This window comes from Leuciscus leuciscus (assembly GCF_965113295.1).
Source record: "Leuciscus leuciscus genome assembly, chromosome: 4".
In the NCBI taxonomy this organism is placed as follows: Eukaryota; Metazoa; Chordata; class Actinopteri; order Cypriniformes; family Leuciscidae; genus Leuciscus; species Leuciscus leuciscus.
Window position 1 is genome coordinate 9,494,702 of NC_138728.1, and position 26,366 is coordinate 9,521,067.

At 46.1% G+C, this 26,366-nt stretch overlaps 1 protein-coding gene across 1 annotated transcript in view; it reads right to left on the reverse strand.

The window, feature by feature from the left end:
* LOC309496258 (scavenger receptor cysteine-rich domain-containing protein DMBT1-like) overlaps window positions 1–26,366 on the reverse strand; it is a 106,169-nt gene that overhangs the window by 10,254 nt on the left and 69,549 nt on the right. The window contains exons 6-7 of the mRNA XM_082166241.1: window positions 1,492–1,794; window positions 1,032–1,346 (exon numbers count right to left, since the gene is read on the reverse strand). Coding sequence (XP_082022367.1) covers window positions 1,032–1,346; window positions 1,492–1,794 — 618 coding nt within the window. The remainder of the gene's footprint in view (window positions 1–1,031; window positions 1,347–1,491; window positions 1,795–26,366) is intronic.

Genomic DNA, 26,366 nt, shown 5'->3' on the forward strand with positions numbered 1-26,366 from the left:
AATGCAATTGGCACCTTTCTTGCTGTGCGTGAGTGACCGGTTCTGCATTTTCCTTCAGATTTATCTTATATTGACATGCTAAACGCCCTATTCCTTTTGAACAACTCATTGTATTCACTAACACAGTCGCTATGTGTAGCTCCTTCTGAAGTGGTTTCTTTACTTTTCTTTTTCTCTTGAGATGTCAGTTCTTCTTTATTTATGATACGGACTCTCTTTATTAAACCTAGCTGCATGCAGGTTTTCAGTCCCAGTATAGCTTGTTTATTTCCTTTAACAAGCACATAAAGAGCATCCTTTTTTTTCCCATTACAAGACATAACAAGACAGACTAACTCTACAACTCTACAGCCATTGTTCTCTTGACTTGGCTTTTGCTTTTTCTTCTTTGACATCACCCTTTCATTAGCACGTTGAACTGCATCCACTTCTGCTGTCTCTTTCTCATCACTGAAAGTCTTGAGTTGTGCTGTAGATCATTGTGATAAATGATCTGTACAGAAGTACAATATGATTTGTGTATTCTAATATGCTGTACTCTAATATTATATCAAATTTTTCCTCGGTGTGCAATATTGCTAAATTTTTTGATGAACTTGGTGAATCCAAGAATGTTACTGTTCTAGCATAATAAACATACTGTAACCATTTAACCAATACTATGCCAAACTTCTTTAACATAAAATAAAATTATTACTTTAATAAACATCCTTTATCACAACATTTTGTCTTGCTTTCTTTCCCTTTTACCATACTATTTCTCAATTTTATTACATATATTAGATCTGTGTATTGTGAAAGCAGCATTATGTACAAAACCTAGTGTTGTATATGCTGTTAATATGAATCAAACAACAAAAGAAAAACAGAAAATCACTCTCTTCTTTTGATTGAATAACTTTAGCTATTTTAGCTATTTTTAAGCTATTTTATACATGTGCATTTTTTATTGCTTATTAAAAGAATTCTGGTACATTTTTACCAAAATCATTATTTTCATTATTTTCAAATCAGGATTTGTAGCAGTTTACCTGAACAAATGACTCCAGCATCTCCATGAGGATAACAGCCTTCTCTACCCCGTCTTGATGATCCACAGTTCTTCAGTGTCGTCTCTGATCCAGTACACATGACATAATTCATCCACGTTAGTCTTGATCCTTGTCCAAAGCGAGCATCACCCAGAGCATCTACAGGTTCTCCACAGTCCAGCTCTCTACACACCACTGCAGCTTCAGTCATATCCCAGTGACCATCACACACTGCTCCCCACTGACCTCTATGAAGAACCTCCACTCTACCAGCACAGCGACTGTGACCACCAACCAGCCTCACATTGACATTAACTAATTATTGAACAGAGAAAATGAGAAATGAAGAGACAGAGGACAGCGAGAAAGAAATGAGATTGGGCAGAAACACAGACACAATACATAAAAAAACATACAACATTTTAAAATTTGATTTTACTCAAAAGAAATTAATTTCAACCTGCACACAACAGTCCAACATCACTGTCATGAGAACAGTTGTTTTCATGTGATGGTGATGTTGAACAGAGGTGAATCTGAGACTCATCTCCTCTGCACTGAATCTCTTGTGTCCACATCTGAGCGTCTCCTTTGCCAAAAGCATCTTCTCCCAGCACCTGTACAGGAGCCCCACAGTCCAGCTCTCTACACACAACCTTTGCATCCTGCTGGTCAAAGGCAGTGTCACACACTGAAACCCACGACTGATCATCAAGTATCTCCAACCTCCCAGAGCAGCGAGAACCTCCAACAAGACGGACTCCTGAAGGAACAAAGAAAGAAAAGGAAAGATTCGTAACACTTCATAATAAGGTTCAATTTGTTAACATTAGTTAATGCATTAGGTATCATGACCAAATAATGTACAGTACACCATTATTTTAAAACATTCATTGATCTAGGTTATTGTTAAATATACTATTGTTGATAATTAATATCGGAGACTTGTTCATCATAATGTAGTGATATTAATTTATACAACCTGATATGTTTAAATTGTATATGTACAGTATGCTGTTAAAATGACTTTTCTAAGTTGTTTCAATCTTTCTACCACAAAATGTTTAACCATTATGTTCGAATTCTGGGTAAGATTTTTATGGTCCGGGTCAAAATGACGCTAATTTAGGCAAGGCAAGGCAAGGCAAGGCAAGACAAGTTTATTTAGCACATTTCATACACAATGGCAATTCAAAGTGCTTTACATAGAAGAAATTAAAATAATTAAAAGAAATAAGAATAATTAAAACAGCTTAGAAAAATAAAATACAGTACAGTATAAACAGTCGGACGAACAGTGGCACAGTGCTCATTCAGTAAATGCATAGCTAAACAGATGTGTTTTGAGTCTCGATTTGAAAGTGAGTACAGTAGGAGCACATCTGATCTCTTCTGGAAGCTGGTTCCAGCTGCGGCTGGCATAATAGCTGAAAGCGGACTCGCCATGCTTAGAGTGAACCCTTGGTATTTCTAGCTGATATGATCCTAATGATCTGAGTGATCTGTTGGGTTTATATTCAGTGAGCATATCTGCAATATATTGAGGTCCTAGGCCATTGAATGATTTATATACCAGTAATAATACTTTAAAATCAATCCTAAATTTAACTGGGGGCCAGTGTAAAGACCTGAGGACTGGTGTGATATGTTCATATTTTCTGGTTCTGCTCAGAATCCTGGCGGCAGCGTTCTGTATGAGCTGCAAATGTCTTACGGTCTTTTTGGGAAGGCCAGTGAGGAGTCCATTACAATAATCCACCCTGCTGGTGATGAAAGCATGCACAAGTTTCTCTAAGTCTTGTCTGGAAACAAAGCATCTAATTCTTGCAATATTTTTCAGATGATAGTATGCTGATTTAGTTATTGCTTTAACATGACTACTGAAACTAAGGTCTGACTCTAGTGTCACACCAAGACTCCTGACTTGATGTTTAGTTGTTAGACCCCTAGAGTGAAGGTATGCGTTCACCTTGAGAACTTCATCTTTGTTTCCAAATGCAATGACTTCAGTTTTGTCTTTGTTTTACTGAAGAAAGTTTTGACACATCCAACTGTTGACTTCATCGATGCATTGGCACAGGGAGTCAATGGGGCTGTAATCGTTAGGCGTTAGAGCTAAGTAGAGCTGTGTGTCATCTGCATAGCTGTGGTAAGCAGTTTGGTTCTTTCTCATTATTTGGCTCATTGGGAGCATATCGTCGCTGTCGGGTGGAAACCTTGTATGTCCAAATTTGGTCAATTTCATATTTTTTCACAAATCGATGCTATTGGTCAGTCCCCACGTGGTTCTGTTATTTTTACAAATTATTAACCAATCTAAAGTGTTGAAAATAGCTTGAGAGCAAATCTCGTAACTCAATTGGACACTTCAACTGTCTGAGAATCCTCGTAACTCCACCTCTTCTTCACTCCGGGCCTGGAGCCTCGCGGCATTTTGTCTCCTCAGGATTGAAACTCGCAACGATTAAGAAACCCTCGTCGAGCAACACGTAAAGCAAGCCTTAACTCTGATTTTATCGGTGTTAAACTATGATATCAGTTATTGATGTATTTTAAATGTCTACGTATTACTAGGCTTATTATTAGGCTTATTATACTTGTGCATTGAAGTTTTAAAATGTATCTAATATAATACTTGAATTGAATTAAATGTTTTGGATACCAGTTTTGGATATTGGATATTGTTTTTATTATTATTTTACTGACTCGAAGTTGGCACTGTGCATGTAAAATACCCCAAGTAGCAGGTTTTATTTATGGGAGAAAAAGGGTCTGTCTACTGGCGCCAGTAAGTTAAGCCTATTTTTGCATTACTCTGTCTGTTTTTTAGACAATAACGAGTGAAAATAGTTAGGTTAGATACATTTGAGTAGGCTTGTTTTGTTAAAAATCGATAGCTGTAATGCTTCGGTGCAGAAGGAAGCCCGTGAGCCACGAAGGTAAGTTTGCGTGCAGATTAGGCAAATTTCCACCTATTAGACAACGTTAGTCAGCTCATCATTTTTTGTTCTGCTTCACTTATAGCTCTTAAACCTTTAAAATGGAGTTCCCTTTCGTAAAGGGAACTCCCGCTGCATCGATACTCGATACTTTGGGGAATGCCCTCGGCATGACGCGTCTGAAGTCTGTAATGGAACTATTCCAATCTTGATTGGTGCTCGTCACTCGTGACGTTGCATGTGACGGTGATCCGGAAGCTATAAAAGGGCAACGGAACATAGCCGTATCAGCTTTCTGTCTTCAGCAAGCGTTCTGTGTGACTGTATTGTCTTATTTGGTGTTGTTTGTCTATCTCAATATATATATGGCGAATATAGAGAAACGACTCAGGCGGTGTGCGTCCCCTTGCTCGCGCTATTTGAGCGAGGGTGACACGCACTCGTTTTGTGTTGTTTGTCTGGGAGTGGAGCATGCACGGGCAGTGCTCGAGGGCGCTGTCTGTGCAAACTGTTTTCAGCTATCTATGAGAGAGCTCCGCTCCCGTTTGAGCTTGTTCGATCAATCAGATCAGGCTCGCGTTTCCAGTGCATCAGGCCCCGCGTCTGTTGAGGCAGCGCGCCGCTTGTATGCATGGGATTCGCACGTGGAGCTGGCAGATAACACTGAGACGGTTGCGACCCTTTCTCAGTGTTTATTAACCAGCTCCACTGGTCTCGCGCACGGTTCGGAAGCCCGCGCTGCGGCTTCTTCCGACCGTGTTAAAGACACAGCGTTTGATTTATCTGGCTCCGAGGGGTTAGATATTATCAACACTGAATCACATAAATATGGGGATTCGCCACCCCATATTCCCGTTATTGAGGAATTGCTGGAGGTTGTGACCAGGGCAGTGGTTAAATTAAACGTTGAATGGCCATATAATAAGCAGGAAGCGACTAAGAAAAATAAAATGGATGAGCGCTTCCTGCAGACCCAGTCACAATCTTTGTGTCAGAGCCTTCCCTTTTTCACTGATCTTCATACTGAGGTATCGAGATCGTGGGAAAATCCATGTTCATCTCAATTATTTTCCCCCCATGTATATATTTACTCATCTATTAGGGAATCTAATGAGAATGGTTATGGGGTGATGCCTCGGGTTGAGGAATATTTTGCGAAATATTTTCTCCCTGACGTTGCGTCACCCCTGATAGCTCAGACACTTCCCTCCAAATCTCGTACATCGAATTTGTTAGGGAAAGCTTATATGGCGGTGGGTCGAGCCGGTGCATGCCTACACACGATGGGGTTATTACAGGCATACCAGGCTGACCTCCTCAAAGAGGTGGATGATAACTGGGAGGTCTCACTCAACGGTATTACTGAATTTCGTAGAGTAGCTGACTTATCTCTCCGTATTATTAAGGAGACGGCTCGTGCTATTGGCCGTTCTATGGCAGCAATAGTCGTCACAGAGAGACATTTATGGCTTAATCGCTTGGGGATCGAGGAGAAGGACAGGGCTTTCCTTCTCGATGCCCCCCTTTCACCTTCTGGCCTCTTTGGCGACGCGGCGAGAACCGTTGTCGAAAGGTTTCAGGAGGCAGAGGGACAATCAGCTATCCCCAGTTGTCAATCTAGGTCTCATGGGGTTGCTGCCAGGGGGCAGCCTCAGGGGACAGCCGCCAGTTCAACATATTTTGAGAAGGTTTCCTCTCGTGCCCCCCCGTATAAGGCTTGGGGCCAGAAGAGACATTCTCGTATGAAGCCCTCTATATCGAGGACAGGTCTGAGGACTGTCTCTCGGGCTAAGATGGCTTCAACTAAGAGGTCTTGTCGTAACACGCAGACCCTTATGGCCGTTCCCCCAGGAGAGCGAGTACTGGAGTCTCGCCCCCTTATACAGCCCTTAGGAAATCGATGTTTACTTCCCGCCGCCGATGGCGCTTCGGGACACATCGGCTTCCAGCGAACACAAATCGCAGTATCTGCCCGGAAACGTTGCGGCCCTGTCGAGTTCGCCGCCTCTCAGGAGGTCTGTAGAGAGCATATTTCGGTTAGTTCCTGCCAGTTAGCTGCTTCAGGTCACCGAAACCATTTGAACATTTTTAGCCAAGGCCAGTCTCGAGGGACTGGTCCCCATAATAGCATATTTAGACACCCCGAGGGGTCTTCAAAATATAGCCTGGAGGGTCCTGCTTACAGCGGAGCTAATATAAAAATATTATCTACTAAGGGTGGTTCACATGTCTACCAGCCCCGAGCAGGGTTGGTTCTTGGAACAGGAAGTCAAGTCTCTCTTAACAAAGGAAACCTCAAGGTGAGCTCTTCCTCGGTTTCGGGAGCCCGGGTTCTACAGCCGGTACTTCATAGTTCCTGTGAGGGAAGGGGAGTAAGGCCTTGTTTCGGATCTCAGGGTAATGGATCAACCTCCGAGGGGGTTCAGATTCAAGATTCCGACTGTCAGTCAGACCAGCTCCGAGGACTGGTCTGTCGTGATAGATCCACAAGGCCCTTAACTCCTCATTCCCTTCTAACCCCATCACGGGAAGTTTCCGAGATCTGCTTTTGGGGGAAAAGCACATCAGTTCCGGATTCTTCCATTCGGCCTAGTATTGTATCCCCGCACCTCCTCGGAATGCATGGTCACTGTCCTAGCTCCATGGAGTCTTCAGGGCATCCTCATTCCTGTCCATTGACTACTAGAGCATACGGTTCAACACCGAGGTGTTGTTTCGAGTCTCGTGAGGTGCTAGGGAATATGGCTCAGAGTCTAGGAAAAATCACCAGTGCCTCTTCAGAGAAACCGATTCCTGGGGGCGGTGTAGGTTATAGTCATGATGCAGGCACAATTGTCTCCAGCTCAGACACTCATCTTCCTTACCATAGTCATGAATATCAAGCTAGGCCAGGCCACCACTACGTGACCTTATTAAAGAGTGGGCTCGCTGGCAGCAGTGTTCAACATACTATTCTTTGGCCTGCTGTACATGGGGGCCCTGTAGTAGTGGCTCAGGACCAATGGGTTTTCCCCGAGAGGGAACCCACTCCGCATGACCAGAGTTACGCGCACATGCCCTCGTTTTCTGATCATGGGGAGGAAGTTATGGTTCCTGCTCCTAGTACCTGTGTTGGAAACACAGGGTCTGAGGAAACTTCAGAGAGACCATTAGGTTCTATTTTTGACAGACACTATGTCGATGGTCTCTCTGATCAAAGAGGGGGCAGTCATCCTGTCGAGGCAGGGGCTGCAGCCCGGGGATTTCGAACTCCACCCCAAGTTGGCTTTAGCCGGGATGGAGGTCGGTTTGTCAGAGGTGCTCCTGTTTCCCCTTTATGTGGACGGCCACCTTCTGCGCCACCTCTCCCATGCTCTTCCAGCTCTGCTAGGTTTGGATATCATGATACAGACATGGTTGAGGCCATGTCTGTGTATACTTTCCCCGATTGTTCTGCCCCCGGGGGTTCTAGAGTACAAGATCAGCCGTACGGGATCAGCTTACTCTTAGTGGCCCTGTACTGACAGGCCCAAATATGGCTTCCAAACATCTGGGCCCTTCTGGCAGGCCTTCCGCGGTGAATCCGGATCAGGATGGTCCTCCCTCTTCAGCCCAAGGTCATGATATTTCACCCTTGGCGGTAGCCCAGGAAGCTACTGGATTGGCCCCTGAGGGGGACCAATTCATAAATTCTGGTCTCTCAACCGAGGTTGTTGAGACCATTGTAAACTCCAGAGCCCCCTCCACGAGGAAACTTTATGCATTTAAATGGAAAATTTTTATTTTATGGTGCAGAGAACATCAGTTGGACCCAGTTAACTGCCCAGTGGCTTCAGTACTGGAGTTCCTCCAGAATCGTTTCTCTGACGGGCTCTCCCCGTCCACGCTTAAGGTCTATGTGGCGGCTATATCAGCCTTCCACACGCCTTTAGGGGTGGGCACGCTGGGGACACACCCACTCATAATTCGTTTCCTTCGTGGAGCCAGGAGGATGAGGCCTGCTATCCAGCCTAGGGTCCCCACGTGGGACCTGGCAGTGGTCCTCGAAGGTTTATCCCTGGCACCCTTCGAACCCCTGGATAAAGTGTCTGAGAAATTTTTATCCTTTAAGGTAGCCTTCCTGCTCGCTATTACTTCCCTGAAACGAGTTGGCGACCTGCAGGCGCTATCTGTGGCTCCCTCTTGCCTCGAGTTCTCTCCTGGCAGAGTGAGAGCCATTCTCCACCCTAGACCTGGCTACGTGCCTAAGGTGCCCACAAATGTGGCACGGTCTATAATCCTTCCGGCCTTTCATCCTCCACCGCATGTGTCGGCTGATCAAGCTAAGTTACACTTGTTATGCCCGGTCCGAGCTCTTGAGGCCTATGTACATAGGACCTCGGGCTGGAGGAAGTCGGACCAGCTGTTTGTGTGTTTTGGGTTATCCAAGAAGGGCTCCCCGGTCTCCAAGCAGACTATTAGCAAGTGGATAGTAGAGGCTATTTCTTCAGCTTACGAGGTGCGCAATCTGCCTTCACCTCTCCTGATAAAAGCTCACTCAACCAGAGGAGTGGCATCCTCTAGAGCCTTGCTAGCAGGGGTTTCTCTTCAAGAGGTCTGTGATGCCGCTGGCTGGGCCTCCCCACACACCTTCATCAAACATTACAGTCTGGATCTGTCCTCTACACCAGGTTCACAAGTTCTCATGTCTTGAGTGTGCCAGATTGCTTCACACCAGGGCAGGGTCTCTCAGTGTGGCGGCGTGGGTATTCGTTCCCCAAAGTATCGAGTATCGATGCAGCGGGAGTTCCCTTTACGAAAGGGAACGTCTCGGGTTACGTATGTAACCCTCGTTCCCTGAGTAGGGAACGAGACGCTGCATCTCTCGGCCACACTTTTCGTGCTCCTGAGAATGACTTGCTTCGACCCTTTAAAAGCTGATACGGCTATGTTCCGTTGCCCTTTTATAGCTTCCGGATCACCGTCACATGCAACGTCACGAGTGACGAGCACCAATCAAGATTGGAATAGTTCCATTACAGACTTCAGACGCGTCATGCCGAGGGCATTCCCCAAAGTATCGAGTATCGATGCAGCGTCTCGTTCCCTACTCAGGGAACGAGGGTTACATACGTAACCCGAGACGTTTTGGAAGATGTATGTAACCACAGTCGTCTGCTTTGGTTAACTATTGAAGCCTTTTCTCTTGTCAAAAGGCTCAACGCGGCCGCCAATTTTGTTTGCGTGCAGATATTAATTTCCGCCTATTTTAGACAGCCTAATATTTTGGTATTGCATCACTCATATCTCTTAAACGTTTAAAATGGAGTTTAGGAAGATGTATGTAACCACAATCATTAGATTTGAATAGCTCTTAAAGCCTTATCTCTTATCAAAAGGCAGAACGCGACCGCAGACTTTGATAAACACTGCTGGCAGCAGCGACGTCTGTGTCCGTTCCATCAATGACAGCGTAACCTCGTATATCCCTGCTCCCAAGTCATAAATCTCGTATCTCCGATTAAACATGATTTTAGGGAAATGTTGTGTTAATGTTGGTATACAACAGTATATGATAGCAATATAAGGTATAATACCAACTTTAACGATATAATGTTTAATAACTAAAAAAATATGCAGTTTTTTTCATTTCCTGAAAAATAATGGTTTTGGAGATACGAGGATTCCGCCCGACAGCGACGATATACAGGTTGAACAGGAGTGGCGCAAGAATTGAGCCTTGAGGGACTCCGCATGTCATGGATGTCCATTGAGACTTTTGGTCTCCTATACTCACATAATAACCTCTCCCATCTAAGTATGACCTGAACCATTTTAGGACTATCCCAGAAAGCCCCACCCAGTTTTCCAGCCAGTCAAGAAGTATGTTATGATCGACAGTGTCAAATGCAGCGCTGAGGTCGAGTAGTACCAGCACTGATAATTTGCCTGAATCAGTATTTAAGCGAATATTGTTTATTATCTTTATGAGCTCTGTCTCTGTGCTGTGGTGCGGTCGGAAACCAGATTGAAAATTGTCAAAGTATCCATTCGAGCATTAGAATTTGTTCAGCTGATTGAAGACAACTTTTTCAATGATCTTGCCTATGAGTTTGGAAAACTCCCAGAGAGAAGTGAGGCATTTACCACTTCTAGAAGATCTGCTTCTAAACTGTTTAACACACTTTTGAAAAAAGATGTGGGAAGTGTGTCAAGAGCGCAGGTTGATGTTTTAAGGTGCTGTACGGTTTCTTCCCAAATTTTGCCATCAATTTCTTTGAAATCAGATATAGTAACTACTTTCTCAGGTGGTCTGATCTGTCTGACCCCAGCGCAACTCAAGGATGTGCTGATCACCTTTCTGATATTATTGATTTTCTCAGAGAAGAAAGAAGCAAACTCACTGCACTTGCTGTTTGAGAGCATTTCACTGGGAATCTGGCTTGGGGGGTTTGTCAGTCTCTCTACAGTAGCAAAAAGAGTGCGTGTGTTGTTTAAATTGCTGTTTATAATATTTGAGAAGAAAGTCTGTCTAGCTTTGCCTAGTTCCATATTGAAAGCATGAAGGCTGTCTTTGTAGATGTTATAATGGACTACAAGTTTTGTCTTCCGCCACATGCGCTCTGCTTTTCTGCATTGTCTTTTCATATTTTGCACAGCTGTTGAGTTTCTCCAAGGTGCTTTTTGTCTGCCATTCTTCTCCCTGACTTTAACAGGAGCAATATTGTTGGGAAGGAACAACTAATCAGATCAGTTGTTACTCCATTATGTCAGTCACTTTCTGTTCCTGATGAGCCGACCATGCGTTTCTCCAGCACTGAACTTAACTTTCATGGTCAAAGTGGATATGTTTAAGTTGTGCGTCAATGACACCATACCACACAACATACTACATCAGATACCACGTCTGATAAGATAATTCCATGCAATGCCCTGTGGTCTGACTGTGCCGTTCATTGTGCTGATTATTCATGCTGGACTTAATTAAACTGTTACTTTTGATTCCTGCCTCCTGTGTTCTGACCGACACACCAGTGCAATACAGTCCTAAGTAAAATCATTAACATTTGGTCCTTCGAGCCGGATCATTGTGCTTACACTGGACCAGAATGGATGAATATCAGACTCAAGGTGCACGTCCTAGACGTTCAGTCCGCCATCCAGCCTACTTGGAAGAATTTGAAGTTCAGTATCCAAATCAAACTAGAGCTTCTCAGACGGCACAGCAGTCACATGGGCAAGATAATTATCAGCACAGTGATAGAAGGATGGCACGCGGGCACGATTGCAGTCACCAAAGTATAGTCGAGGAGCCTGGCAGCCGAACACCTGATTCGTTAGATGCAGGAGACCCAGAAAGAAAGTCCTGGTATCTCATCAAAGATCAGTGGAGGGAGAGAGATGAGTATTCACCACAGATGGAGACCTATTTAATGCCTAGGGAATCCAGGGAAAGATTGTATGACCTTGAAAGAGAGAACAAACAGCTTCGTCAAGCACAGGAAACAATGAAGGAGGAAATCGGACAACTGTTGGAGATCCAGAAAGGTATGCAAGAAATGCTAATGAGAAACCAAACAAGTTTAGCTTCTCCACTTCCTAAACCACAGCCCTTAGCCCCAACACCTCCATTACCTTCACCTAGAACTGTCTACAGAGATATTGAGCAACCTGTTCTTAGACCAGCCCCTCAAGTCCATCCAGTACCAGCCCCACGCAGACTTCCTACCCCACATAGAAAAGAACATCTTGATGCTACAGATACTGAGGCTCATCTTGTTCCATCCCCAGCCTGGAGTCATTACCCAGACAGCTTTACTAGTGATGGATTGACTCATGTTCCTTCAAACATGCCTAACCCCTTTAGAAACCAAGAGATCTCACGGCAGGTGAAAACAAAACTGACATCCTCTACTCCTCTAATGCCTGCTGTTCCTTCCCATTCTCAACCTTATGGACCACCAGCAAAACCAGTTGTGTGGCATTCCAGTTCAACTAGACAGGAGACAACTTATAGGGGTCCACAGCCAACCATACCCCACTTCATCCATCGAGACCCAGGTGAATTTACCCGGCTAAAGTTAGCTTTGGGTAACTTGTTGCCAGAGGATGCAACTGAACTGTTTAAATATCAGGTGCTCGTTGACCACTTGAAACTAATGGAGGCACGCCTGATAGCAGACTCGTTCTTGAACTCGATTACCCCATATACAGACACCATGGTGGCGTTAACTGAGAGATATGGCCGTCCTCATCAACTGGCTCTAAACAAGATAGCAGCTGTTATGGATTCTGCAGATATCCAGGCTGGTGACACTGTCAGCTTTGAACGCTTTGCTCTCCAAGTCCAAGCACTAGTAGGCCTCCTCAGGACATTGGGGTCAGAGGGAGAGGTTGAACTACGCTGTGGTTCCCATGTGGCGCGACTTCTCACTAAATTACCTACAGAGCTACGTGCAGCCTTTAGAAGGAGCATCAGCAATGAACCTGGTACCGTGTACACCCTCATTGATCTGGCAAAGTGGCTGAAGTTTGAGTCATGGTGTCAAGACCATGATAGCTTCGGGGGAAACAAAACCCAGAGAGACAGAGTCAAGCACAAAGTTGACCTAAGCAGAGAACCCAGATTCAAGTCCAGACCAGCTACAATCCTTCATGGTGCAGATCAGACAACTTCAGCTGAGATGGTACGGCAAACAGCAAATAAATTTGGAAAGAGCAATGCATTCTGTCCATACTGTGATAACAGAGACCATTATCTGAGCCAGTGCACCACATTCCAAGCACTCACTAAAGACCAAATCATAGACTGGATAAAGACAAAAAACAGATGCTGGAAGTGTGCACGCTCACATCGATCTGCACAATGTACTTTAAAGAAGCCCTGCCACAGGTGTAATGGTAAACACTTACAAATCTTACACGACGTCAACGTTAAGACAGCAAATGAGGGTACTTGTCTGGTGAGCTCTACCACAAAACCACTACACTTGGACAGACCTCCAAGTTCTAAACGAGTCCTTTTGAAGGTGGTTAGGGTTGTCCTGGAGCATAACGGGCAGAGTTTGGACACCTATGCCGTACTTGATGACGGATCTGAGCGCACGATTCTCCTGTCATCAGCAGCTCAAATGTTAGGACTCAAAGGAAAGGCTGAGGACTTAACCTTAAGAACCATCAGGCACGATCTTACTACACTCAAAGGTTCAGCAGTGTCTTTCAGAATTTCAACACCCACTCAACCACACAAGAGTTATAAAATCCAGAATGCCTTCACAGCTGAATCCTTGAGCCTAGCAGAGTACTCATATCCTGTGGCAACCTTACAGCAGAAATACAGCTATTTGAAAGGCCTCCCACTCCAGCCCATTCATAAGGCTCGTCCATTGCTGTTGATCGGAGCTGACCATCCTCATCTTATTACCACAATAGAGCCAGTTCGCCTTGGCCCACCAGGGGGCCCAGCAGCTGTTAAGACACGGCTGGGATGGGCTCTGCAAGGTCCGGCTCGAGTACTGGAGGTAACGCTTAACACTCAGCAGTGTTTACATGCCACTTTTAGCCCTTCACAGGCAGAGTTGCTCCAAAATGTGGAAAGGCTTTGGCAGGCTGATGTCATTCCAATCAAATCAGAGAGGTCAGTCACACGATCAAAGCAAGACCGAGAAGCTATACACCTTCTCCAAACTCAGACCACAAGAGTATCAGTTGATGAAGTGTATCAATATGCCACCCCTTTACTGCGCAAGAAAGACATGCCACTCCTTCAGGCCTCAATGGAAGCAGTGCTGCCTAATTTAAGGAACACTGAAAGGTGCCTTGAGAGAGATCCAGTCAAAGCTGCTGCATATAAGGAAGAAATAACGAAGCTGAAAGTCGCTGGCTATGCTGTAAAACTTTCCCCCAATGAAATCAGCAACGAGAGTGAGTCATGGTTCCTACCTCACCATCTAGTTCAGCATAATGGCAAGAACCGTGTAGTTTTTAACTGTTCATTTCAGTATCAAGGCCAAGTTTTGAATGACTTCCTGCTGCCTGGTCCAGCTCTAGGCCCATCCTTGCTGGGTGTCCTTCTACGCTTCCGTGAGCATACGGTGGCTGTGAATGGTGACATCAAGGGAATGTTTCACCAGGTCCGCCTTCTACCTAAAGATAAACATCTCCTGCGCTTTGTGTGGCGTGACCTGGACAGAGACAGGCCTCCGGACATATTTGAGTGGCAGGTGCTACCCTTTGGTACAACTTGCAGCCCGTGTTGTGCCATTTATGCTTTGCATCGGCATGTCAATGACCACAGTGAAGCTGGTGATGAGGTCAGATCCACAGTTGAGAAGAACTTCTATGTAGATAACTGTCTGCAAAGTGTTTCATCCCCTCAAGAGGCCAAACAACTAGTGGATAGACTGTGTGGACTCCTTGCCACTGGAGGTTTCCAACTCCGTCAGTGGGCAAGTAATGTGCCTAGTGTGATTGAGCATTTGCCAACTGAAGCATTATCTGACAGCACTGAGCTGTGGTTGTCCCAAGCCCGAAATGACACCCAGGAATCCACTTTAGGATTAAAATGGCACTGTCAATCTGACACATTCGGTTATAAGCCCCGCCAGGTAAAGCCAGAAAAATGTACTCTGCGTCACATCTATAGAGTATTAGCAACTCAGTATGATCCCCTTGGCTTTATCCTTCCATTCACCACACGGGCTAAATTGCTGGTTCAGAGACTGTGGGGTAAGCAGAGAGAATGGGATGACCCTAATATGCCTGAGGACCTCCTGGAATCCTGGAATAACTGGGAAAAGGAACTCCCTAACCTGGCCACCATTACACTGCCTCGTTGTCTTGTGACATAAAATACAGACCAGTCTAAGGTTACCAGACAGATTCACATATTCTGTGACGCTTCGGAGAAGGCATATGGGTCCGTCGCCTATCTACGAACAGAAGATCCACAAGGCCAAGTTCAGCTAGCCTTCATTATGGGGAAATCCAAAGTTGCTCCTAAGCGACAACAGACCATTCCCCGACTGGAATTATGTGGGGCATTGAATGGTGCTCAGCTGGCCAAACTCCTTGAAACTGAACTCACTTTAGAAATCAGTAAAGTGGTCATGTGGACAGACTCCACAACTGTCCTTGCATGGATAACCTCTGAATCCTGCAGATTCAAAGTATTTGTTGAGACGAGGATTGCAGAGATCCAGGAACTGACTACTGGATGTACCTGGAGGTACGTAGACTCGCACAATAACCCAGCTGATGACCTTACCTGAGGTAGAACGCTTGCAGAGCTATCAATACCCAATAGGTGGAGCCAAGGTCCATCATACTTGCTCAGACCCGAATCGGAATGGCCAGTTACTCCTCCTATACAAGCTCCCATGGATAAAGACGAACAGCGAAAGGGTATTTTCTGTGGATTACTGACAGAAACTACTGCCCCTAACATTCCTGACCCTGCAAACTATACTTCCTGGAGTGACCTCGTTGAAGCAACAGTTCAAATTCATAAAACCAATGAAACCCCATCTGCGACAGACTACCAAGCTGCGGAAATGCTCCTCTTTCGGAAATCACAAATTGATAGTTTCTCTGAGGACTACAGACTACTCAAAGCAAAAAGACCAATACTCCCCACCAGTCAACTGTTAACCTTAGCCCCAGAATATGATGAGTCTTACCAGGTCATCCGAGTTGGCGGCCGTCTTCGTCATGCAGAAGGAATTGAGCCATCAGTGATCCACCCTATAGTGCTAGATCCTTATCACCCAGTCACCAAACTACTAGTAAAAGACTATGATGACAAGCTATGCCACCCCGGACCAGAGAGAGTATTTGCGGAAATACGGCGAAAATTTTGGGTACTGAGAGGGCGTGAAGCCATCCGTAGGCATCAACATCGATGCAAAGAATGTCACAAGTGGAAAGGCAAACCAGTCATTCCAAAGATGGCAGATCTGCCACCAGCCAGACTGAGACTGCAGGAACCACCTTTCTATAGTACGGGCCTGGACTGTTTTGGACCATTTCAAATCAAAATTGGAAGGCGCTGTGAGAAGAGATGGGGGATAATCTTTAAGTGCCTCACCACAAGATGTGTTCACCTCGACTTGCTTACCTCTATAGATACTGATTCTTTCCTAATGGCCCTGCGGAGGTTTGTAGCCCGTCGTGGCAAACCATGTGAATTGTTCTCAGACCATGGCACAAACTTTCATGGTGGAGAAAGAGAACTTCGAGAGGCCTTTGCATCCCTCAGCCCTCAACTGCAACAGCATCTGGCCAGGCAGAAAATATCTTTCCATTTCAACCCACCAAGTGCCCCACACTTCGGGGGTGCCTGGGAACGAGAGGTCCGCTTGGTAAAGAATGCTCTTCGTATCACCATCGGCTCACAGACAGTATCTGAGGAAGTGCTCCTGACAGTGCTTATTGAAGTGGAAGGGATCCTGAACAGTAAACCTCTTGGGTACACATCTTCCAATGTAGCTGACTTTGACCCAGTCACGCCCAATTACCTACTCATGGGGCGGCCTGATAGTTCATTACCACCTGTTGTATATCCAGCTACAGAGCTCATGGGGCGGCGGAGATGGAGGCAAAGCCAGGTGCTAACCGATCAATTTTGGTCAAGTTTTATTCGCCACTACTTACCAGCACTCCAAGCTCGTCACAAATGGTGTAAAGATACGAGTGACATTTCCCCAGGAACTATTGCTATGCTTGTAGACCTACAACTCCCACGTGCCATGTGGTTGGTCGGCAAAGTAGTTAAGACCTTTCCCGGATCAGATGGTCATATCAGAGCAGTGGAAATCCAAGTGAAGAATAAAATGTGTGACCCGTCACGGAAACCAGGGACACAAGTCGGCAGCACAACTTTCGAGCAAAATGAGAAAGAAGCGTTTTTTTCAAAATTGGTGATTTTCGTTTTTTTGCAGAATCTGTTAGTTGAGATCAAGAAGAAGCCTCTCCATGTTTGAGATAGCAGTATTGGTATATTTAAAAGCGATCATTTTGAGTTTGAAATCGGCTTGTTTTTCGGAGATTCTAGCACGCAGTATGGGCGTGTCATTGTCGGTGTTTATTTCCATACTGAATAAGCCGGCGTGGCTACTTATTATGCAGCGCTCTGGCCGGCTCTATCTGATTTCAAAATTCAATGAAGATGGACACCAATAACATTACGATGTCCAGCAATCGATTTAAATAGTAGCTTAATGGGGTTTAATTTGTCGTTTAATGAGATGCTTAATGGTCTAGTGGTAGAGCTATCGCCAGCCGTAACAGAGGGTTTGTGTTCGAATCCACCCTAGTATAGGTTTTTTTTTTCTCGTATAGTTTTTTTCTCTCATCAAAACGATTATGTTCATCAGTGGTTGTATATCAAGCAGGGACACGCAAACGTTTGCATTATGTTTTGTTATTTCAAAAGAACGAATAGAGAGTATCCGCAACGCAACGGATTGAAGCGCGCGTCGAGTGAAGACAATGCGGTGTGTGCGCGAGCCACACGAGAAAACACTGTATCTGCGCCACTGATCGCAGCGGCAACGAGCACTTTGATCACTTGATTTAAAAAAAACACATTTCAGCGCTAGTATCTTATTTAAAAAACGAACGAAATGAATGATCTGCCAGTTAACTGGAGATGTTTCATTTATTTGTAGAATTGGTACATTCGTGTCGCGAGATGTTTTAAAAAGTGGTGGGAACATGTCCCATCCGTCCCACCCGCAAATTACGCCTATGCCTATTTCCATCGTTTATTGCTTATTATTTATTATTAGCAAAAGTTTGAAGAAAATTCCGAAGAAAATTCCTAGTCTGTGAAACCTTTCATTGACAATGGCAATAAAATCTATTCTGATTCTGATTCATACTTGGATTCATAGCCTACTCATACTGTGTGTATATATATATATATATATATATATATATATATATATATATATATATATATATATATATATCACATAGCACATCCTGTTTTTGATTTGAACATTGTCTAGAGTTTATCTTATTTTTTATTCAGTGTACACAAGAGTTGCCTATACAGTTTTATCGGTAGATGCTAAGAGACATTTATTTATATATTACCTGTTTGCAAACTGTTTTTTCTTTCTTCTTTGATGGCACATTTTCCTGACCTTTCTGCTCCCCCCTGTGCTTACAGCTTTACAGGGGGAGCTTTACAGGGGGTATGGCTTATCTAAATGAGATGTAAATGAGCCCTATTGTCACTCCCAGCAGGAGAGAGAGGTGAGAACTTCACAATCTTTAGAGGCTGTTTTCTACCCTTTGAGGTTTTTTGAGTGCCTACCTTCAAATGGCCATAACTTATCCAAATATTATCAGATCTCCATGTGTTACACATCGTTGGAAAGCTTGGAGACTACACTTTCAGAATCTGTGAATAACTCAAAATGTCCCAGAACCGACTTGTGTCCCTACTTTCCGTGATCGGTCACATATACACTCGGCCAGTTGCAAAACGAATCCCGCTTCCAGCCCTCGCAGATGACGAACATGACAAAGACTCAGATCCCCCTAAATCAGGGATTCCCAAAGTGTGAGGTACGTGAGCTACCACCAGGGGGTGCGCGAGAGGAAAAATTTAATGGGGGTCTGTTTTTTTAAGTGGGATTTTTCCACACAATAAAAAAAAACATGAACAGTAAACATTTCCTTTGTAAATTCCTTTTCCTTTTATAAAAAAAAAAAAAAACTATAATTTATTCGTTTTTGATAAAACAAATACATATGAAATGCACAACGACACACCTAAAGTCGCTCACGCACTCATATGAGACGCGCGCGCGCACACAAACTCTCCACGCACATACTTATATGAAACGCGAGCACACACACACACAAACTCGAGTCGCGCACATACACATACTCAATGTGACCCGAGCACACACACAAACTCTCCGCGCACATACTCATATGAGACGCAAGCACACACACACACAATACCCTAAAGATGTGGAAAAGTCAAGTCAAGTCAAGTCAAGGATATTTGTATAGCGCTTTTCACAATACAGATTGTATCAAAGCAGCTTCACAGTATTAAAATAAAATAATACAACAAGGTTCTCTTACGAGAGATACTCTCGTACTGCGTAGAATACGCTAGGGGAAAATCCTTTTCCACGAGAATACTGAAGCCAAAAAAAATTATCCTTTAATTTTGTATTAATGTAAAACGCGTTGCGGCAGCATACAGACATAGGCGAGGCAGCTCGCGCGCCTATTGGCTGGTCTGCTGGCAACTGCTTAAGCCTATCGAGCGAGACCTAGAGTGACGTCAGACCCAATGAGTCTGCGTCACGTCCCGCCGAGACGGGCGTGGCTTAGGTCTATAAATACCGCTCGCAGGCATTATTTCTCTGATTTTTCATCCTTCAGCGAAGCAACTCACATCGCTGGATCCGAGAAGAAGCCGCGCTGTTGAAGAAGCACCTCAGCGGGACGAGTCGACGAAGCTGCTGGCCGCGCCGCCTTCATCGCCTTCCTGCTGCGCTATCCAGCGCCCATATCCTTTATTGCACTGTGTGTGTGTGTTCGCCGGCGCGACTCACACTGTCTAAAAGAGCTGCGTCTTTTTCAAGATGCCTGCTTGTGGCTCGTGCAAAGCCACACTCAGCGACGGGGACCGCCATGTCATCTGCGCTTCCTGCCTGGGTCAAGAACATGCAGCTCTCGCGCTCGCTGATGGCGGCTGCCATCACTGCGAGCTGTTGCCATTAGTGACTCTGAGGACTCGCTTGGCACTGTTCAACGAGACTGCGCCCACACCTGCTGTTGTGCCGCACCGTAAAAAGCGCCGCGCTCAGCGAATCCCGGAGCCCTCTCCCAGCCGTCAAAGCTCGCCGGTGCGCCCGCCTGCTTCTCCGGTTTCATCAGCTTCACTTCCGGACGGACAGCAGCCGCGGTCTGCCGCCGCTTCTGTCGATGACGCTGATGAGATCGACGCGCTGCTACGAGAGGGGGATTCCTGCTCTCTCATAGCATCAGGCAGTGAGGATTGGGCGAGCTCTGAGGATCCCGCCCCCCCTGCCCGTGCTTCTACGGGAAAGAGAGCGAGCATTGAGGCGGAGCTCATGCGCGTGCTCACTCAGGCCACGGCGAGCCTCGGCCTCGAGTGGATTACGCCTGAGCAGCCTGCTCACAACCGGCTGGACGGCTACTTCCTGCCTGGGGAGCGCGTTTCACCTGCATCCAAGCCAGCGCCTTTTCTTCCTGAGCTTCATGAAGAAGTCGCTAAGTCTTGGGGCTCCCCTTTTTCGGCCAGGACACGATCCTCTGTCTCTTTGGCGTTCTCCGCTGTCGACGACGCAAAGAACAGAGGCTACCACTCCCTACCGCCGGTCGAAGAGGCTATTGCAGCGCACTTATGCCCGCCCTCTGCTGGACGGCGTGCTAAGATGGCGCTGCCCTCAAAAGCCTGCCGCACGACGTCAGCCCTGCTCCGCCGCGCTTTCTCCGCCGCCGGGCAGGCCGCGTCAGCGTTGCACACCATGGCCACGCTCCAGATATACCAGGCCGATCTCCTCCGCCAGCTGGACGAGAGAGGACCTGACGCAATCTGCGTGCCGGACTTGAGGAGCGCTACAGACTTCGCTCTTCGCGCCACCAAGTCAGCAGCACAGGCCATTGGACGGAGCATGGCCTCGCTCACCGTGTCTGAGAGACATCTGTGGCTTACGCTCTCTGACATGACTGAGTCAGAACGCACCGCGTTCCTCGACGCGCCGCTTTCCCCTGCCGGCCTCTTCGGAACCTCGGTCAAAGATTTCGCCGATAGGTTCACTGAGGTGCAGAAAGCGACCCAGGCCATGAAGCACTTCCTCCCGAAGCGCTCCGGTTCTGCAGCAGGCCGTGCGAAACCGTCTGCTCAGAGCTCACAGCCTAAGCCTCCGCCCGCCGCCTCCTCTTCTCAACGCCGCCAAACCCAGAGCTCGAGACCGCGCTCTCGCTCATCCGGCCGCCGCCCCGCCCCGCGTGACCCGCGGCAGAAGATTGCGTTGAAGCCAGAGGCCCCGAAATCGTCCTAGCACGCCTAGGAAAGCGAGGGTGTCCAAGTCCCGCTGCGGCCGGACTTCCACCAAAGCTTGCCGCCCGTCCAGTTCCAGGAAATGTGACTGGTCCAGCGTATTTAGCAGCCAACAAGCCGGTTCCATTACCCGCTTGCCTGCACACAAAAGCCGTTTTTACGGCTACCCAGATAAATCCCTTAAAGAGTGTATTTTCTGGTGTCCCGGCCACGGCCGACGGTGTTTCATGTGTAGAAAAAATGCCCACTATTCAGTGCCCATTCCTACACACAAGCACAGCCCTTCACACAGGGCCCGCGCACATAAAATCGACTCAGATCGATTGCGCTTCAAATGTAGCAAAAGTGCCCACTACCCAGTGCCCACAAACGCTACTTCCCACATGTCTCACGGTCCCTGTAAATACAGGACCAGTATGCATATGCTCTGCTCACGCGAGCAATGCTGTAAAGGTGGGGTATGTGCCCGCTGCTCTGCGCCCACGCCCACACACAGACATGAAACTAGCCCAGCCCTCCTCCTCTCAGCTAAATACTGCGGAGGAGTCGAGCGCGGGCATTCTGCCCGCTGTTATCAGCGCGCCCCCTGCCTCAGATGTCATGAGCGCGACGCTTATGTCACAGCACACAAAAGCCGCTGTATCGCGAGCCGATCAGAGCGTGCTTCGCATCCAGCCCCTAGCTACTCGCGCACCTGCGTGGGAAAAGCTTCCCGGGGTTTCGAGATGGGTGCTGAACATCATAAAAGAAGGCTATTCGCTGCAGTTTCGCCGACGCCCTCGCCGCTTCATGGCGCGCGTCGAGACCACGGTAGAATCGAAAGTAGCTCATCTACTTCGAGCCGAGATTTTGAAACTGTTGAGCAAAGGGGCTATAGAACCCCTATCTCAAGCTCAAAGCGAAGGGGGGCTTTACAGCAGATACTTCCTGGTGCCCAAAAAAGACGGGGGTCTCAGACCCATACTAGATCTGCGGCAGCTGAACAGAGCGCTTATGAAGCGCCAGTTCAGGATGCTCACAACCAGAAAAATCCTCGCGCACGTCAGCCAGGGGGACTGGTTTGTGTCAATAGATCTAAAGGACGCGTATTTTCAAATACAGATAGCGTCACGTCACAGGCGATTTTTGAGATTCGCCTTCGAGGGCCAGGCATATCAGTACACAGTCCTGCCTTTCGGCTTGTCCCTGGCACCCCGTACATTTACGAAGTGCATGGACGCAGCGCTCGCACCCCTCAGATTACGGGGCATACGAGTGCTGAACTATCTGGACGACTGGCTGATTCTAGCCCAATCTCACTCAGAGCTCGTAGAGCACAGGACCATTTTACTCGATCACCTCGAGAATCTCGGTCTCGCAGTGAACTGGGAAAAGAGCTCGCTTTTCCCCAGACAGATTATATCTTTTCTGGGAATAGAGCTGAACTCGCTGCTAATGACAGCACGCCTGTCATCTCAGCGCACACTGGACATTCGGCGCGCAGCCGGCTCGTTCCGCTGCGGCGCGATAGTCCCTCTCAAAGCCTTTCAAAGGATGCTCGGTCTGATGGCCTCAGCATCTTCAGTTCTCCAGTTGGGCCTTCTGCGCATGCGCCCACTGCAGTTCTGGCTCAGAAAGAGAGTACCACGCACAGCGTGGGCCTCCGGTCGGCTTCGCGTCAAGGTCAATCAAGCATGCATTGCAGCTTTGAAACCTTGGGAGGCAAAAGACTGGTACCAATCAGGTGTAAGCCTGGGGACTTCCTCGAGAGTGATGGTGGTGTCCACGGACGCATCCACCTCGGGATGGGGAGCGCTGCTCGAGGGCAGACCGCTTTTTGGCCAATGGTCAAAGCAGGAGAAGCTCTTACATATCAACTGCCTCGAAATGTTGGCAGTGAGCAAAGCGCTCACGCGCTTTTGTCCCCTCATAAAGGGACACCACGTGCTAATACGTTCAGACAACGTCTCAGTGGTGTCCTACATAAATCGCCAGGGCGGCCTCAGGTCCCTGACTCTGTACAGGCTAACTAGGCGCCTCCTGATATGGGCCCGCAGCAACCTGCTCTCGCTGAGAGCAGCGCACGTGCCAGGGCTTCTAAATATAGGACCAGACAGACTGTCCAGGAACCAGGTTCCGACAGGAGAATGGTCTTTGCACCCACAGACAGTCCAGCTGCTGTGGAAGAAATTCGGCAGAGCGGAAGTAGACCTGTTCGCGTCTCAAGAAAACGCTCACTGTCCAGAATTTTTCTCGAAGAGCAAGGACGCGCAATTGAAGATTGAACGTTTACAATTGTGGTTCTGATGCTTTCTATTTTCTCAGTGAAGAAGTTCATGAAATCATTACTACTGAACTGTAACGGGATATTTTGTTCGGGTGACGTCTGTTTATTTGTTAGTCTAGCCACGGTGTTAAATAAAAACCTTGGATTGTTTTGGTTGTTTTCTATTAGTTTGCGGAGGTGCTCAGCCCTGGCCGCTTTTAGGGCCTTTTTATAACGTGACATACTGTCTTTCCACGCGATTCTAAAGACCTCTAAATTAGTTTGTTTCCATTTACGCTCTAAAATACGGGTTTCTCTCTTTAGAACATGCGTAGTATTGTTGTACCATGGTGCTTTAATTTTCTCTCTGACCTTTTTTAATTTAATAGGTGCAACCACATCCAATGTTCTAGAGAGAATGGTGCTCATAGTGTTAGTTAGTTCTTCTAGTTCATCTGTTTGTTTGGGTTCAGGCAGCAGCTGAGACAGATTAGATAAGCAATTTGAGAAATTATCTATGGTGGATGGAAGGATTGTTCTGCCTGGTTGATAATGCGGCGCCGCATGACATATTACAGCAGTACGTAATATGCAAGTTACCATGTAATGATCAGTGACATCATCACTTTGTGGAATGATATCTATATCGGTTGGATCGGTTCCATGTGAGATAATTAAATCGAGTGTATGATTAAGACGATGAGTTGGTCCGGTGACGTTTTGCTTGACCCCAAATTAATTTAATAAATCTGTAAACGCAGCCCCTAACGCATCATTTGGTTTATCTACGTCAGTGGTTCTCAAAGTGTGGTACGCAGGCTCCGTCTAGTGGTACGCAGAGGAATCACTGAATTTCGCATGTAAGATCAAACCGGTGTGATCTTTTACTGTCTATTGTGTGATCAGTCTTGGCTGGTCCCTGGAGCGTACGATACGATTACACCGGTGTGAGTAGAACGGTCAGTGCATCCCGTGATCAACTGCTAAATTCATGTGCTTATTTGCAGTTGGCTGGCGCTGAGCCAGAGACGGACGCGCGCCACAGGCGCTATCAAATATCACAATTATTCAGTGTTTTTAACCACATAATGTTTATTTTAGGTTTCAGACATTTAAATTCGCATAAGTACTAAAAAAATACATTTACAATTTGTAAAATACACACTGATGTCTATGGAAGCGGAAATAATAATAATTTCCATTATAATTAGAAGACACGTTTTATTCATATCAGATTGTGTAAGAAACACATTGTGTAAGTAACTTTAAAGTTAACTCTATTCTTCTCCCAGTTCACCGGCCACTTACTTTCATGTATTTCGGGAGAAGTGGATGAATTCACGTGCTGTAAATCCAACAGATCCAATTCTCTGAATGTGGCACAAACTAACATGACGGCGCATATAGCTCAACTAACGCGATCGTTATAAAGGTGTTTAAACAACATAACACTTCCACTTGCATTTATTTGACAATCGGAATATCAAATATTTCATGCCATAGCTAACAAATTTGTGAATATTTTGAATAAAAAAATGAAATAAAACTGCGGTGTGTCACGTGACAAGCAATGACGCGTCACCATGGAATCAATAAAGTGATCAGTTCTAAATAATGATCGCCTTGAAAAACTCACAGGGGTTAGCCAGAATATTTTAAATGTACGTTTAAAAGGGTTAAATATGAATACACAGCCTGTGGTTTTTTTTTATTATTACAATTTTAAGTACAGTAGGCTTTTATTTCACTTTTAGGTGCAATACATTTGAATTGAATCATTATTTAAGTTTTTTATTTACCTGTATGTAAGCAGCACAGTGCAGTGTTAATGTTCAAACTGTGTTTTTACAATGTTTAAAGTGGCTGACAATAATAAATATTCTTAGTAGAAATTAAGCTGCCTCATTTTTGAGCTGTGCATAACTTTAGCTGAATAGTTAGGCCTACTACGCTACTGTATTTTCATATTGGTCATTATGGTGGTACTTAGAGAGCCAAATATTTTCTGAGGTGGTACTTGGTGTAAAAAGTTTGAGAACCACTGATCTACGTGTATGTTAAAATCTCCAACAATTAATGCTTTATCGACATTGACTAATATAGGCCGCTGTACGTGAGCTGTATCGTTCAGTTTCGTTCCACCAAGTGGGGCACTAATTTTTCTTTTGCTCAATATGTTCAACGTTAATAAAAGATATCCAAGCAAAAGTTCTCCACGCATTATCCTGCAGTTAATGAGAAATTGTAATTTATTGGCGCACTATATTGATTGCGTATTGAGACGTCTAAAACGGTTGAGCTCGATTTTCAACCAATCAGCAGAGAAGCACCTGGCTGCAGCCTGCAGATTTGGGCGGGGGTGCACCTGGGGCAGCCCCGCCCACAATGCTTCTCATTGGTTAGTGGCAAGTGATGACGTCAATCGAGGCGGGGCCGCACCTGGGGCGGGGCTGCACGTCTCTTCCCGCCAACATCTCTTCTCATTGGTTAGTGTGGCGTGAAGTCGTGACGTGATTCTAGCATGTTTTCATGTTCATCGCTGCATGGTGAGTACATTACAGGCAAGCTACTCTTTTTTTTGTTCTAATTTTATTTACGTTTTATTTTACCATTTTTAATTCTGAAGTGGCGTTTAGTGTGATGTTAATTGGTGTAAAAATGAGATCGTGTAGTGCTAACTTTACTCATCATATCACACAAATAACTAGGACAGCGTAGGTCCAAGTATGTGTGTGTGTGTGTGTGCGTGTGTGCGCGCGCGTTTGCGTGGTGTGCGTGGTGTCTGTGGTTCTCTTACGAGAGGTCTCTCGTACTTGCGTAAGATATCTTACGCTAGGGGAAAACCTCTTTTCCTCGAGATATTGAAGCCAAAAATGATCCTTAATTTTGCAATAATGTAAAACGCATTGCAGCAGCATGCAGACATGGGCGAGACAGCTCGCGCGCCCATTGGCTGCTCTGCGGCAACTGCACCAGCCTATCGATAGAGGCTCCTCATGACGTCAGAACCAATGAGGGCGCTTCGCGCCCATTACGTCATGTCCCGCCGAAATCGGGTGGGGCCAGGGCTATAAATACGGCCCAGAGAGGCTGGTTTGGTCAGTTTTTCATCGCTGAAGCGAATCAGAACATGACGC